The sequence below is a fragment of the Festucalex cinctus genome, chromosome 19 (assembly GCF_051991245.1).
Source record: "Festucalex cinctus isolate MCC-2025b chromosome 19, RoL_Fcin_1.0, whole genome shotgun sequence".
Lineage (NCBI taxonomy): Eukaryota > Metazoa > Chordata > Actinopteri > Syngnathiformes > Syngnathidae > Festucalex > Festucalex cinctus.
In genome coordinates this window covers 14412634-14427668 of record NC_135429.1, presented here as the reverse complement: position 1 = coordinate 14427668, position 15035 = coordinate 14412634, and the positions used below count along the sequence as shown (strand labels likewise).

Genomic DNA, 15035 nt, shown 5'->3' with positions numbered 1-15035 from the left:
CTCAAGAGGGTTTAACTGAGTTACACTTTATGGAAGGTTCACAATAACATGATGGGCTGTGCGAACGTGGAGTCAGGTGAGTGATAATGACGCTTCCGAGTGAATGAACATGTCGTCGTCGTAGAGGTCTTCAGCGAGGTCGCCTTCCTCTTCCATGAAGAAGGTGGGGAAGGGAGGGTTGTGCAAAGTGGCCAACCTGGTTGGCAGAGTGCTATCCGTCACCTGGAACAAATCGCACACAGGTCATAAATCATGATACATATTTAGTTATAAGGGATCTTTTCATTTCCGAATAGTTTGTTTTTCTTTTTATCATCTCCTGCGACAACTCTCTCCTTTGCATCCTCTGGTCCATGTTCAGTGTGGTACACGTCAGCAAACAGCACAGTGACTACTTGTCAACATTAAAATGGGCCGGCTGAATTTTTTTTTTTTTTTTTTGTCCAGACCGGTTGCATGATTTTTTTTTTTTTGTCCTGTTGAACCAGACTGATTTTCATGAATTTTTTAAATGTATTTTCACTTTTGTCACCCATGCTATTTCTTTGACTACTGTGGCTTTTCCCTTTCAGTAACAGATTTACAAAATCTTGTCCACATGTATATATTGACAGCAAAATTGACATTTGACATACTGTATGCAACATGGCTTGTGTTGCCACATGCAAAATAATGAAGATGGCGCTCTATGATCCTTTGCTCAGTGATGCAAGCAGGTGTGTAACATCATTAAGCCGGGTGGTCGCATCTTGTACACAATTTGCCTTATCTGTGTGTATACCCGTTTTAATTTGTCATTTCCAGGCTTCTTTAATGGTGTGAAGGGTGTTAATCATTTTTTTTAAAACTGCTGCAAAAGAGGCTGTGTGTGTTAATTTGCTTTTTAACTCTTTGACCGCCCAAAACGTTTAATGATGTATTCTAAAAATCCTAATGAATGCTGCCAAAAATGTAAATTTGTTTATTACGGGGCTTTTTTCTCTCAATGGGCAGCGCAACGTCTTCCTCAAAATGATGTTAAACATATGTTTCCAATTTCTTGACAGTGTGGTGGTGACAATAGGAAGTAATAAGTACCCATGTGATTTAATAAATTTAGTGTGTTAAAGGAATAAATGCATTTGTGTTGTCTCAGATTTGTATTTTTCGTAGATGGGTGTGTAACGTATCCGTTGTGATAAATGGGAGTTCACTGTACAGTGTTTCAAAAAAAATAAAAAAATAAATAAAAAAATAATAATAAAAACACACAGGACACAGGGGACACAGGAAAAAAAAAAAGTGCTTTTTAAAAGGTGTCATTTTCATTTTAAAACCACACGCATGAGACACGAGGACCCAAGAGAATAACAAAAGATTCAATCACAAATGTTATTAAACTGCACGTGTACCCTTTGGGATAATGTAATCTGAAGTGAGTCCAGGTGGAGGTGCGTGCGTGCGTGCGTGCGTTTGCGCTTTACAAGGCTGAGCGAGGTGAAAAGCTAAGCGCATTTGTATTCATTATCGCTCGTCTGCAAAACAAATAATAGGCTGTGCACGCACAAGCGTGATGAGCCCAGCCTGCCGAGTATGGAGATGGATGGTGTGGATATCACTAAGATCATTAAGCTGCGCCCCCCCACACACACACCTCGCCTACACACACACATGCACAATGCTGATACAGCACCATGTCAATGAGGATGGATGACAGTGCCTCACAGGTGAGCTGCTCCTTTACAGGTGCAAGGTCACCCATCTCGCAACCGTGCGTGGGTCGCCCACTGCTTTCAAAGTTCACTTTTAAAGACGTGCGTGCGTGCATGATTATTTTATTTTATTTTTTTACCTTCAGTAAGCAATTCCTGTGGCCAGGCACGGAGCCGTGAACGTACAGGACATTGTGCTTGGTATTGACTCTCCAGATCTGGAAGCGAGTGCCACAGGGAGGGCGGACAAATGAGAAAATGATTGCGCCGGAATTGCCATCACGGACGCTCAAGGTCAAAGATATATATTAGTTATATTTATGTGGGTGTGCGTGTTCACCTTCAATCCATGAGCCGTGATGTAGGTGTTGCCCATTCTTCCCGGCATCTTCTTCCCTTTAAAAACTTTGGCTGGATCCTGAGAGCATATTAACGGATTATATGAGCCCAAATGTTCATTTTAACTCGTTCACTGCCAGCCATTTTAGAAAATTTCAAAATTTTCAATACCCACTAGGGGTGGGCGATATGACGATATTAGTTTATTGAGGAAAAAACATGTTCAACTTCTATTGTGGTGTTAACTAGTGCTGCTCATACACTGTGGGCACTCTTTACTGCCTCCTGTAGTCTGGGAGAATATCGACCACAGCTGCTATAATTAACAGTATTTCAATTGGAAACCTGTTCAGAAAGCTTAGTTGGCTTAAGATGCCTGTTTTTTTTGTTTTCTTTTAGGGTTTTATATACATTGTAGATATGTTTTTATAAATTTACCAAATGTTCAGAAATGTGAAGATTAGTCTAAAAATATGTATATATAAAAAAAAAAAAAATCGTGATAAAATCGAGGTCGTAAATTTATTTTTAAAGAATTGTGATATGACATTTTTACCATATGGCCCACCCCTAATACCCACGCGCTATTACGTTCAATAATTATATATAAACCGAATCTACCAAATGACAGCACAGACTGCTTACTTTTTGCCTCGTCCCGTTCTTTTATAATTGACAGTAGAAAAATGGAGCTTTGTCAAAATGCAGCCATTTCTCCCATGGACTCTGAAACTGTGTTTATTTCATATAAAATGGGGCAATGATGTCATCTACCGGTGGTTGTGCATTAGTAAAGTTGTTTCCAAGTTTGACATTTACAGTGGAGCATAATCAAATTCTCCCCCATTATCCCCACATAAAAATAATATATATATAATTAAAGGCAGTGAATGGTGGGTGCGCGTCTTACTCCTCCGGGTCCGGAAGCTCCAGGTCTGCGATGTGTTTTGGTTTGTCCGTGGCTGGCTGGCTGACCTTTGAATCCCCAACGCTTCATCACACCCTGAAAGCCTTTACCAATACTACACACACGCACACACACACACACAGCACACACACTGCTGCATTACACACAACAGTGAAGTCGGAAGTTTTCACCAAAAAGGGTCTCGGTAATGCCCAACTAATAAATTAGTAGTTGATTTTAAAATACATATTGGTAACGGAAATGAATGTTCAGACAGAGTTTCATTAGTAGTAGCATGTCACATTGAAAGGAATGGAGCCATCACACCAAAAGACAAACATTGAAATGTAGCCCTCCATAATATTGTACTTTATAAAAACAAAGCAATGACATCGTTAACTCATTTGCTCCCAAAAACGTATAAATACATTCGATTTGAAATATTACCATGCTCCCAAAGACGTATTTATGTTGTTGTTTTTTTAATGCTAGAGCATATAGAAGGCTTTGATGCAGCCTCGAGTTATTACAAAACCGGTCAGCAGGTGGCAGCAGAGTATGAGATCAACCAGAGCCATGTTGCAACAAGCTCTTTTTGTCCAGTCTTTTCACCAGGAATGTGAATATCGATGAAAGTTAGCTATATTCTAATGTGAATTGCCGCAAAACGGAAACAGACAGAAATATACTTTTTTTTTTTCCTGACGAAAGAAGAGACTCGAATCTTTCTTTTGGTAGGTTCCATGTTCTGATAGCAATAGGACACAATATTCTGTGGGCCTTGCAAAATCAGTCAAAATCCAGTAAAACAGCGAAAAATTGTGCTGGGAGTGAATGAGTTGAATTAGAGATTGAATTAATAATAATAATAATAATAATAATAATAATAATAATAATAATAGGCTCACCTGTTTTCTGAAACTGAGCCATGATTGTTTGTAACCTGAGCAACTGTGATGTCATTTTCAGTCGGCAAGTAGCAAAGTGGCTGCCCCCAAGATAGATTAAAAACAGGTGGATTTTGCTGCTAAACTCATATTCCACAAACACAATAGTAACATAGCATAACATAATACATAACATTGTAAAGAATTTTTTTTGCTTGACTTCACTTTCAAAAGGGATATAGTGCTGCAATATAGTTGCTATTTAGTGTTAGCTCAAGCTAGTTGATGAAAGGCCAACATATGTAGTTGATTCAAATAGATGAAGTGTAGTTTCCATTTTCATATAAACAGCTTGAAGCCTTTTTTATATGTTTCATTAAAAAAAAATATGTAAACATGGACTAAAGCTTAAGCACTGAACTTATCCGAACACTGCAAAAAATTAAATAAATAAATAAATAAAGTATTCCGAAATGCAGTGTGCTAACACAGTATGTGACTTCCCAGCAGACATGACAAAAGTTCATGAAGGAAGAGCAGAACTTACGATTTGGCTGTGACGTCCACATATTGGCCTGGGCGGAAATGTGCAGCATACAGAGGAGTGCCTGGCCACACACACACAAACACACTTGTATTGCAATTAATACTGGCAAGCCAGTAAGAAATTGAACACGTGCATACCAGGTTTAATGAGCGCGTTGTCCGAGACTTTAAAAATTGAGATTTTCTGTTTTGGAGGCACTCCGGCATTCATGAACATCTCCACTCGCTTTTCGGATCTCTGTCAGTCAGGTGGATAGAAAAGCACATCAAAAGTGAATGTTAAGACAGTGAGGAGCGAAGGGGAGGGATAAAGCAATGAAGAAGAACCAGCAGTGAAGCCGCCGCAGTCAGATGCTGGCATTTTCAATCTGACAGCGGGCCCCTGTTAGGACCGTGCGGGAGCCAAACGCGTGCGCGCACGCGAGCACAGACACACTTGGCAACGCGTCTGACATTTGCTCGCGTTCTACTCGGCCCCACCAGTCACTCCAAAAAAGCTCTCTCCCCTTCTGTTGCCGGAGAATCGGCCTGCCAACTACGCTTCACTCCGACAATCTCGGCCTGCGACTTAAGCGTGAAAAGAATTCAAAAGCAGTTGGACGAGAAGACGCCAAACTGCAAGGCATCCGCGGAGGACCGACGACAACTTGAAACGTCTTTCCTTGGAGACAGTACGCGCCGAGGTCAATAAATTGCCGTCGCTCGAGCGCTTGCTGTCGCTCCGATAAGTGGGTGTGAGTCACCTTCAAGTTTATTAGGATCGTCAACGTCACCGTCCGGCTGGAATGAAACGCACAGGCACACGGGGCCCGACCGATATGTACTTTTTGAGACCGATTTTTGGCAGAAAAATATTCCGATTACTGATTAATCTGCCGATTAGTTATTAAAAATATATATAATACAAATACTGACAGCTAAGGCTGTTTGAAAGTGCAATATAAATCAAGATAACTTGACTGCTCCTGTGCGTTTTGGCCTCTTGGGGGCAGTGTGGTGCCATGCATCCATGGCGTACACACTTAAAAGTGAGTACAGAAGAAGGTTGCGATTGAATTCTATTAAAATAACTTGTTTTTCACACATAACCGTTAGTAACCGTTTTTGGCGGTCAAAGAGTTAATCAATCTTGTTTGGCCCAAAAGGAACTTGCATAATTATACTGTTTCAAATAAATTTATTTGTCTTGATATTTTTTTTACATGTTCAAAATATGTTCTTCTTTTGTACCAAAAAAAAAAAAAAAAAAAAGATTGGCCTCATTATGATTGCAATTATTATCAAATTAATCATGATGAATACTTTCTTCATAATCAAGCAGCCCTAAGATGTAGGACTCTAGAAATTAGAAGAATCGAAAATTGGTATTAATTTCATGCAATTTTTAGGAAAATTGCTATATTGGCATATATAGTATAGGTCTGTTTTTTTTTTATTATCTGTCATTTTTTTAAGCTATCAAAAGTACTAGTGGTATCGCTATCTCAAAAAAAAAAAAAACACGAGTGAACACCCCACCACACAACAGACATGGACACCCACAGGCACGGTGAGGGGGTGACTAATTTCCTGACTGTGCTAGCGCAGTCATAAAAATTACAGGGTAAGTCCCAATAGGAGCTCAATGCTATAATCTAGTTATATTTCCATAAAGCACTGATATGATTCCGTCACGCTCATATGTGGCCAGAACTAAAGAAGAAGAAAAATAAATAAAAAATAGAGGAACCATGTGCTGGCTGAGTGCATTACGGCCGAGCAAAGTTATTATTCCGCCGTTCAATCAAGGCCGAAAAGACATTCATGCTGCGTCCATCACGGGATATAATGAGCTAGCATTGACTCGGAATGAGCGGTTACTTCTTAGCGGGTAAAAATGAGATCATCTTTCAATGTGTCATCAAATTGAAGTCAACGGAACTCAATCTGTGAAGGTAAAAAAAATGATCATGAAAAATAGAATAAAGAACACCCCAATACACAGAGACAGTGCACATCCTGCTGTTTCATGCCGGAAGATGTGATAAAACATTGACAGAGGAAAACGTAAAGGATAAAAACCTTCGTAATGCATTTTTATAACAATAAAATAAATAAATAAAAAAGTTTCTCACGTAGAATGGCGATGCATTTTTTCCTCCTACAATAAGAGCTGCAGTGCGTCCGTCAAATTCTTCTTTTGGAATGTGCCGTATTACATTGCAGTCCTGAACCTGAAAAAGGAAAAGAAAGGATCATTCATTTATAATACAACACAGGGGATGTCCCTATAACGCTGTATCTGGATCACCTATGCCCCCCCCCCCAAAAAAAAAAACCCCAATAACCTACAGTTCTGTCATAATGATGATAAAAATTGTTACTCGAGCACCGATGTAAGAGCCATAACTAATGCATTCAAGACGTATTTCACACTGTTCGGCAAAACTCAGGCGACAATGACATAACACATCCTGTAACTGGTAAAGATTGGCCTTCAAATTAAAAGCACAGTTGCATCACAGGATCATTTACCATAGTTCGTAACAAAAGCATGTTCAGACATTTGGAAACTGTTTTACATGGGGAAAAAAAAAGGTTCGAGCTATACACAAATGGGCGGTAATTTGTTTAAGGGGGCGTGGCCAATTAATAATCGAATTATATGTGGACTCGGATCAAGTGGTGTGATGTCACTGTTACATGAATGTTTAATGTGATAGTTCGTTTGACACTTACGGACTTAAATCATGTGGAAAAGCCAGTTGACGCATTTTAAAATGGAGTATGTGTGGAGTCCCTACATATGAAATCATAACTGATGCTCTTTTTTTTTTAGAATGCTCTGAATCTTTTCATGGAACCCCTTGCAAATATTCTCCGGTAATTTGACATAAGGCAAACACAAATGCGTTTGTTGATCACGGAGATTTTTCTTCCCGGTTGTCAGCTCAAACAATTGCAAGTGAAATACATGCGATTGTTTAGAACAATTTATTATTAACACTGTAAAAGAAAACCTACAGGTAAATAAAAGTATAAGTACTAAATAAGATTCTGTTTATACCTGCAGCATAGTGACGACAAGTCTTTCTCCAGTTTTTGTCCACAGAGGCGCCATCCCCAATTTCACGGCCACCAGTCCAACTCTTCGACTCCCTAAAACAAACCCAAATAAAAAAAAAATATAGAAGAAATGACATGATCGGAAGCAAAATGGCTTCTTATCAAGACGCCCACCTTCTGTCCATTCATGTCGCTGCCATGGTTCGTCTTTTAGCGGGTTGAGTTTATCTGCTATCTGTTGGCTGTATTCCTTGTATGTTTCCCTCTTCATATATTGCTGGTTCTCTTCTGTGAGGTGCTCCTCAAACCATGTTGGTGTCTTCAACGTTCTGACACAAGGAATTGATTGAATGGAGCTGGAAAAGGAAGCATAAGACGGTTGAAGATGGTTCAAAACATTACCCCCTCAGAATACATTTTTCCGACTAAAGTGCAGTTAAACTGTCTCGGTTTCCTTTGGACACCGCATTATCATCTTGTTCATGATAACCAAACATGTCTGTCAACACTAGGTGAAAAGAAACCAAACGAAATCAACAGGGGTTTGACGAAATACATCGTAGCAAGAAATGCAGCCAACAAAAAAAGATGCTAAAGTTAGCATTAGTCACCTTTCAGTTGTTGATCGGAGAGAAAGCAGTCGGGTTCCCCGCTGAAGAAGTCTGCAACCCCACGTCGCCATTTCGTTATGTTCCTTGCTATATAAATATAGATTTTAACTCGTAAGTATTATTGACATGCGTTCACATGTCTCCAATGTTGCCCTACTCCAAATGCCCCCACACTCATTTCCGGTGCCTGAGAAGACAGTTCCCCTGTGCACGGATTCCCTGACAAACGTTCCTCCTAAAAAAATCGTTTAAAAAAAAAAAAAAAAAAAAAGAAGAAAAAAAAAAAGAAATTAGATTCAATAAAATTACCCTTTCCTCGTTTAGACTATCCCCCCCCGGTTTTAGGTAGAACTAGTATAAATCAGCTCAATCCAAAAAATGGAAAGTTGTTTAAGTTATTTAAATTAGTTTGCGATTCTCAATAAAGTTGGGGAAACACCAGTTGGTTTCATGCATGGTTGTGATTTTTTTTCCCTACTTTTGCTATCATACATGATGGGTGTAATTTTAAAATTCCACTTCATTCAAATGTTAATATCGTTCACATTTACCTTGTTATCTGCTTAGAGGTTAGCATTGCAAATTTTTATCAATTGCCTTAATTGTGTATATATAAAGCTAAAAAATAAATAAGGATCACTGTGATGAACACATGAAGAGCAGGTCTGCCCACTATTATCAGGTTTATGGTTTGCTTTCCTCTGTGATTTGCATGTCATCCTTGTGGGTGGTGGATTTTCTCATCCCGCCTTCCCAAAACATGCATGTTATGTTAATAAAGAACTCTGAATTGCGGATTTATATGAATGTGAGTGTAAATGATTATCGACCTGTGCCGTGTAATTAGATAGTGACCAGTCCAGTGTGCACCTCGCCCCTCTCCCAAAGGGCAGGCCCCTTCTCTGAAATGGATGTATGTTAATGTGTTAATTCAGTTACACTTGATGTGGAATATGACAATTAGTGGATATTCTTCTCCACTCATATCACAAGTGTAATGCTATTTGGGGCATCAACATCACTGACACTACAGCCTGTTGTTTTGTAAGCTAGCTTTAGCAATGAGATGATCTTTGTTTGCTTTTTGCGTCATTATTGTATTAGCACGCAAACAGTCTTATCTTCTCGTTTGCCCGGAAACTTTGATCATATGACTTCATGCAATAACACCTGAAGGTCATGTGCAGTGTGCTTTTGGGTTTTGAGGTTGTCATTTCAGAAAAATGTGTGCAGTTTACTGAGAGTATTGACTGACCCAATTGCAGTTCAGACATTTTTCTTGCTCTGTTTCCAATAATAAAGCCTGTGAAAAGACAGATGATTCTATCCATTATTTCTAATCTACCCCAGCTGACTTTAGGCAAAAGGAAGCTAAATCCTTCGCTTTATTTCATGTTTTTTCTTAATCTACAGTATGCTGAAAACTCACGTTTTGTTACTAAAATGAGGCGTTTCGGTACAACCACTGACAAATAAGTTTCCTGAATTGGCCAATACACTTTTTTACAATTAAAATATATGTATTATCAGATAGAAAGTTGAAAAAAAAAAAAAAAAATTATGATGATTGAATTCCAACAGCCCAAATGTCTAAGGACCGTTGCTATTTGTGTATCCAAACACTGGCGCTGACAACTTGGTGCTGTGTGAGCGACAAAGAGGTACGAGTCCTTTCCTCAGCGGCTCACTGGAGGTTTGCATATTATGCAAATATTCATTACATTCCGTACATTCGGCGCGCTTCGAGAGATGGCGCCAAAGGGATTGAGACAATCAAAACCAAACAAACTGCATCACCTGTTGTACCTTCTTGTCCTTTGGGTCAACTTGTGATTATGATGAATGGAGAATTAAAAAAAATAAAATAAAATCTATTGCATAATTACTCAATCAAGAATTAAACAGAATCTCCACATTACTATCATGTGAATTATGCAATTATGGTTAAAGTTAGAGCTTTTGCAACTTGGGCGATTCCCATTGTATTGCTCAACTCTCCTCAGCCGAGTTCATTAAATTCTCCAGTATGAGACATCTGCGCCCCCCAGCCTCTCCTTTGTGTGTTCATCTGCTTCATTTTTTTCAAATTGCCCTCACAGAGGGGATCGATTTATTTTACACTTGAAACACACACTCTTGAAAACGACACCAAATGAGAAAAACAAAGTGCCTTTATTATAATCAACATGCAGTTTCAGGGGAGGGGAAACAGTTCACAGATCAGTGTCAACAACAACACACAGCTATCTATCCCTGCCAAACTCTTTACAATTTAGGAAGATTATTAAGAAATTATTACAATTATTCAGTTATTTATGCCCCGAAAACAATTCTGTAGAAAAACAGCCCAATCTTTGAAATGACAGAGATACTTTATTTCATAACCAGCAAGCCTCAACGACGGATTTGCTAGCAGAATTATGCATGCAATTATGCAAAACACTAACATGGGAAATTAACTCATTCATTCCCAGCTGTTTTACTGGATTTTGACTGATTTTGCAAGGCCCACAGAATATTGTGTTCTATTCTTTATAAAAAACATGGAACCTACCAAAAGAAGGTTTAGCATTTCTTTTTTCATTAGGAAAAAAAAAAGGTATATTTTTATGTTCCCGTTTTGCAGCCATTAGCATTGGAATATAGCTAAGTTTAATCATTATTCACAAATCTGTTTAAAACAGTGGGGAAAAGAGCTTTTTGCAACATGGCCCCAGTTGATCTCTTATACTCTGCTGCCACCTGCTGGCCGTTTTTGTAATAACTATAACTACCTTTGATTCAAGCGTTCTCTTCAGTTCAGGGGCTGCCTTCTGTATGCTCTAGCATAAAAAAAAACTAAAAAAAACGAAGAAAAAAAACGTATAAATACGTCTTTGGGAGCAAATTAGTTAATATTCACGTAAATACAAAGTGCAATGCTAGTTCTCAGAATACATTCATCACATTTGTGTGATCTTGCTAGTTATTATAAATAAGGTATATCGTCATTTCTTTTGGGTCGGCTGAGGTCTGCATGCTGGTTCGTTTCTAGAAACATCTGTAAGCTATACAAGTAATTAATTCCCAGGTAACGCCATCATGGCCAAACATGCGATTAGTCAGTGATGGGATTCAAATTGGTACAGCAGAACAACCTATTTCTCTGAGCTAGACAAACGTGGATGTATTTACATGAACGCGTGCGCACGTTTGTGTTTGATTGTAAACTTGTATATGGCGAGTCCGTCGTCAGGGACTGAAGGTCCTTGTTGACTCATAGTCCGACATACACTTGGGTTTGATGCCTTTAGCGTTGTAGTAATCCACCACCTGGTTCGGGACTTCTGCCAGAACACTTTTCGCCAGGGCAGCTGGGGACGCCTGCCAATACAGAGACAGACAGACAAGAGAGAGAGAGAAGAAAAGTGAATCCGTTGATAGAAGACTTCTGCATCGCTAGCCATGCGTGACGCTCGCAGGCCGGAATCCACTGTTGAGCCCGATGCTGTCATAGGCTGAGCGCGGTGAGATTGACGTGATCAGACAAGCTTGTACGGGGAACCCAAAAACTTCAACATGTGCTCCTCCTCTGGGGCTTGGTTGGCATCTGAACGGGTTCCGCTTTCCAAAAAGGGAATTGAACTTATACATTTTTACTTTTACTCCCAACATTTGAACATGTAACTCTACTTTCTAGTCCTAGAGAGAGGTAATGTTAACTGTGGTTGATTGATTGAGGTCTGGAAAAAAAAAAAATTAGGACAGAGATTTTCTTTCCAATAATATGTTGCATGCGCCTCCGTAAACACAACATTCTAATTAATATTAATATTGTATTTATGGAATATAAGTAGTGCTGTCAAATGATTACAAATTTTAATCTGATTAATCACACTTTTTAATTTTGATTAATCACAATTAATCAGCTAAATTACTTGTGTATTCGCGTCATATAAAATGAATACAAAATACCATAATATTTTGACATTAATGCATTTTATTATCTGAATGTCATTTGCAAACATTGATTAAATATGCAAATTATGCAATTGCATGCATGCGTGTATTGCTCAAAACGTAACAGCATCATATCAATTGGATGCAATTCAGCAATTATTAATTAATTAAAAGGTAAATTACTTTTGTTTTATCTAAAGTCCCGTTGGGGTGTTTTTTAAAGCGAAATTTACCACCTGAATTTTTATTTATTATTTATTATTATTATTATTATTATTATTATTATTTCAATCTCTGGTATAATAACCTTATTTATTGATTGATTGAATTTTCATTTTATTATTATTATTGTTATTATTATTATTAATTCAAACTCTGGTGTAATAACCTTATTTATTGATTGATTGAATTTTTTAAATTATTATTATTATTATTATTAATAATAATAATAATAATAATTCAATCTCTGGTGTAATAACCTTATTTATTGATTGATTGAATTTTTATTTTATTATTATTATTTTTATTAATAATAATAATTCAAACTCTGGTGTAATAACCTTATTTATTAATTAATTGAATTATTTTTTATTTTATTATCTGTTGTTATTGTTGCTGGACATGTAAATTTCTCAGAGGGAGCCATCCCAAAGGGATCAATAAAGTCAAGTCTAAGTCTAAGTCTAAGTCTTCCCCTTTTAAAGAATGATTCATAGCAAAAGTCATGTAAAAAAAAAATTGTGTTAAATTAAAAAATCAAACTATTTTTTATCCCATAGTAAAGTAAATTTCTTTATTATTCTCTCTTGTAAACTACTTTTGCCACCTCTTTTTATGAATGACTTCGCCAACACAGGTCATACAATTTGGAATTTTAACTCAAATCTGGGAGGAAATAAGCCTCCAAATTCATCCAAAACTTAAGACTCTGCACTTTAGGTTTTACTTTTTTTTCTTTCACTTCAAAAAGAAGGAGCAGCCACAAGGCATTTCAAGGAAATAAGAAGGAGAATGTGGGCAGACAGCAAGATTATACATCGAGGTTACGTGCCAGACTCGCATCTGAAGCACTTCAACTAACTGTGAGACTGTGATGTGCTCATCACTATTCTACTGTGCCCTCCATGGGGAAGTATAGCGTGAGTCATTTTGATGATATTCCACATCTGTCAATTTCAATTAGACATATTTTTCCCCTTTTATTTTGCGAATAGTGATTTACCATCCATCCATTTTCTGTCGTGAGGTGACTCGGATTACGGTCAGACTACCAGTCACACTGTCGCTAAATCGGAGCTGAACCCACACTGCCTGCACAGGAGTCAGACGAGTGAACGACGAATCAGTGATGAAGAAGGCTTTAAATAAGTTATCTTCTTCATTAACGTAGGAAGATCAAGGTTGAATGGAATCAACGTTGGAGACCGAGGGATGCCCAGTGCAAGGGTAGAAACTGAACTGAATTTGCATAACATCTGTTCTTTGTTATGACCTAAATTAAGCTGTTTTTCTTGTTTTAATTCAGTCTCCTGTAGGGACTATAATACAATTTATCAAATTTACATTCCATTATTGTTAATTCCAGTGGAAAGTTTCAAATTCGTTCCAGAAGATTGAAGGGTGCGCTTATTATGAAGCCATTAGGGATGTAACGGTAAGTGCAATATTGCGATATTAAAACTGCCACAATATCGTCGTCATGTTCACAATATTTACAAGCAGCACATCTGTTAAAAAAAAAAAAGTCAGGTTGATTTCCATTTGTGCAGTTCTAGCTCCCTCTCGTGGCTAGTTTTTTTTAGTGCAATTTAATTTTCATTAGGGATGTTTTGGCCCTTCTATGTTTGAAATCGATACTAATTGACAGATGAAGGGGAACGTAATATGCTTGTCGTTACATCCCTAAAAGCCATAGCACTTTTTTTTTTTTTTTTTTTAATTATGATAAATGTGCATGGTGACCACACTCATAATATCTTATCCCATTGAATTGAATGGAAATTACATGAATTGGTTCCAGCAAAAATAAAATAAAATATAATAATAATAATAATAATAATAATAATAATAATAATAATAATAATAATAATAAAATAAACAAATATAATGGAAAAAATTATTACTTTTTTTTTTTTTTTTTTTGCTTCAATTCAATATAGAGTACTTTGGGCCGCTCCTTCTGGTGTGCAGGCCTTGGCCACATGGGGGCAGTATAATAACGATGCATATTACATATTAATATCATTAGATATTAATACTGCACAAGGATCCAGCTTCTCTTACACTAAAAAAAAAATAATAATAAAAATTCTGAGCTGTTTTCATAACTCACTCGCTGAGTAGTTATGAACTTTGACAAGTTAGGGTTCTTTTATGCAATGTTGGGTTAATAATTTTGACCCAGCAGATTTGGTTGTAGATTGTATTGGGGCGGGCTCAAAAGCTGAAGATGCCGCCATTTTGGACAGTGTCGAAGTTGCCATAAGGATGGATAAAATGTTTTAAGTTAGAATACCGCAACACTGATGCTATTCACTAGCCCGTCGATTGCGTTTCCCATTATTTGTTAGCATTAAGCTAGTAGCGATTAAGGTAAAGCTATACGGTTGTTTTAAATCCACATTGTGTAATTCTCTATATTTTACGTACAGTTTGACAGTAAAAGGAAGAAAGTTGAATGCTGGGTGAGTGGTGAAAATAGAACAACTGAACGTGAGCTCGTAAATGAAGCCACTTGCATCTCAAGCCACCGTCGTGAATGACAAAAAGGCAAAACGTTTTTAACACGTTTAACTTTACAGACCGCACACCCTCCAAGTCAGTCACTTTCTATCTCAACATAATTCCCTGAGACAATGCGCCATCAAAGTCCGCTCGTCCCCCCTCCGCCTCCTCTAATCCCCCCCCAGCACCCCACCCCATTGGCGCTCCGCTCCTTCCTACCTGATACATCCAACTCTGCCTGTCACACACTTGCTCGCTCCTTTTAATCCCCTCTGAAAAGAAACGACAGAGCAGAAAATCACCTCTCCACCTCTGTCACACACTCCCTCGCTCCCTTTTGTCATTA

The 15035-nt window shown here is 37.9% G+C and overlaps 2 protein-coding genes across 3 annotated transcripts in view; both read right to left on the bottom strand.

Annotated features, from left to right (window-relative positions):
- Window positions 1–10: 10 nt before the first annotated feature.
- Window positions 11–8250, bottom strand: mrpl3 (mitochondrial ribosomal protein L3). Its single transcript, XM_077508066.1, has 10 exons — window positions 8027–8250; window positions 7590–7771; window positions 7417–7508; window positions 6485–6583; window positions 4509–4608; window positions 4372–4432; window positions 2941–3052; window positions 2032–2109; window positions 1832–1909; window positions 11–222 (listed from the first exon to the last, which is right to left on the bottom strand). The coding sequence occupies exons 1-10, from the start codon at window positions 8095–8097 to the stop codon at window positions 73–75; spliced, it is 1023 nt and encodes a 340-aa protein (XP_077364192.1). The 5' UTR covers window positions 8098–8250; the 3' UTR covers window positions 11–72.
- Window positions 8251–10186: 1936 nt separating this feature from the next.
- cpne4b (copine IVb) overlaps window positions 10187–15035 on the bottom strand; it is a 30572-nt gene continuing 25723 nt past the window's right edge. For both annotated transcript variants that reach the window (XM_077507920.1, XM_077507921.1), the window contains one exon: window positions 10187–11389. In XM_077507920.1, coding sequence (XP_077364046.1) covers window positions 11258–11389 — 132 coding nt within the window. In that variant the 3' untranslated portion in view covers window positions 10187–11257. The remainder of the gene's footprint in view (window positions 11390–15035) is intronic.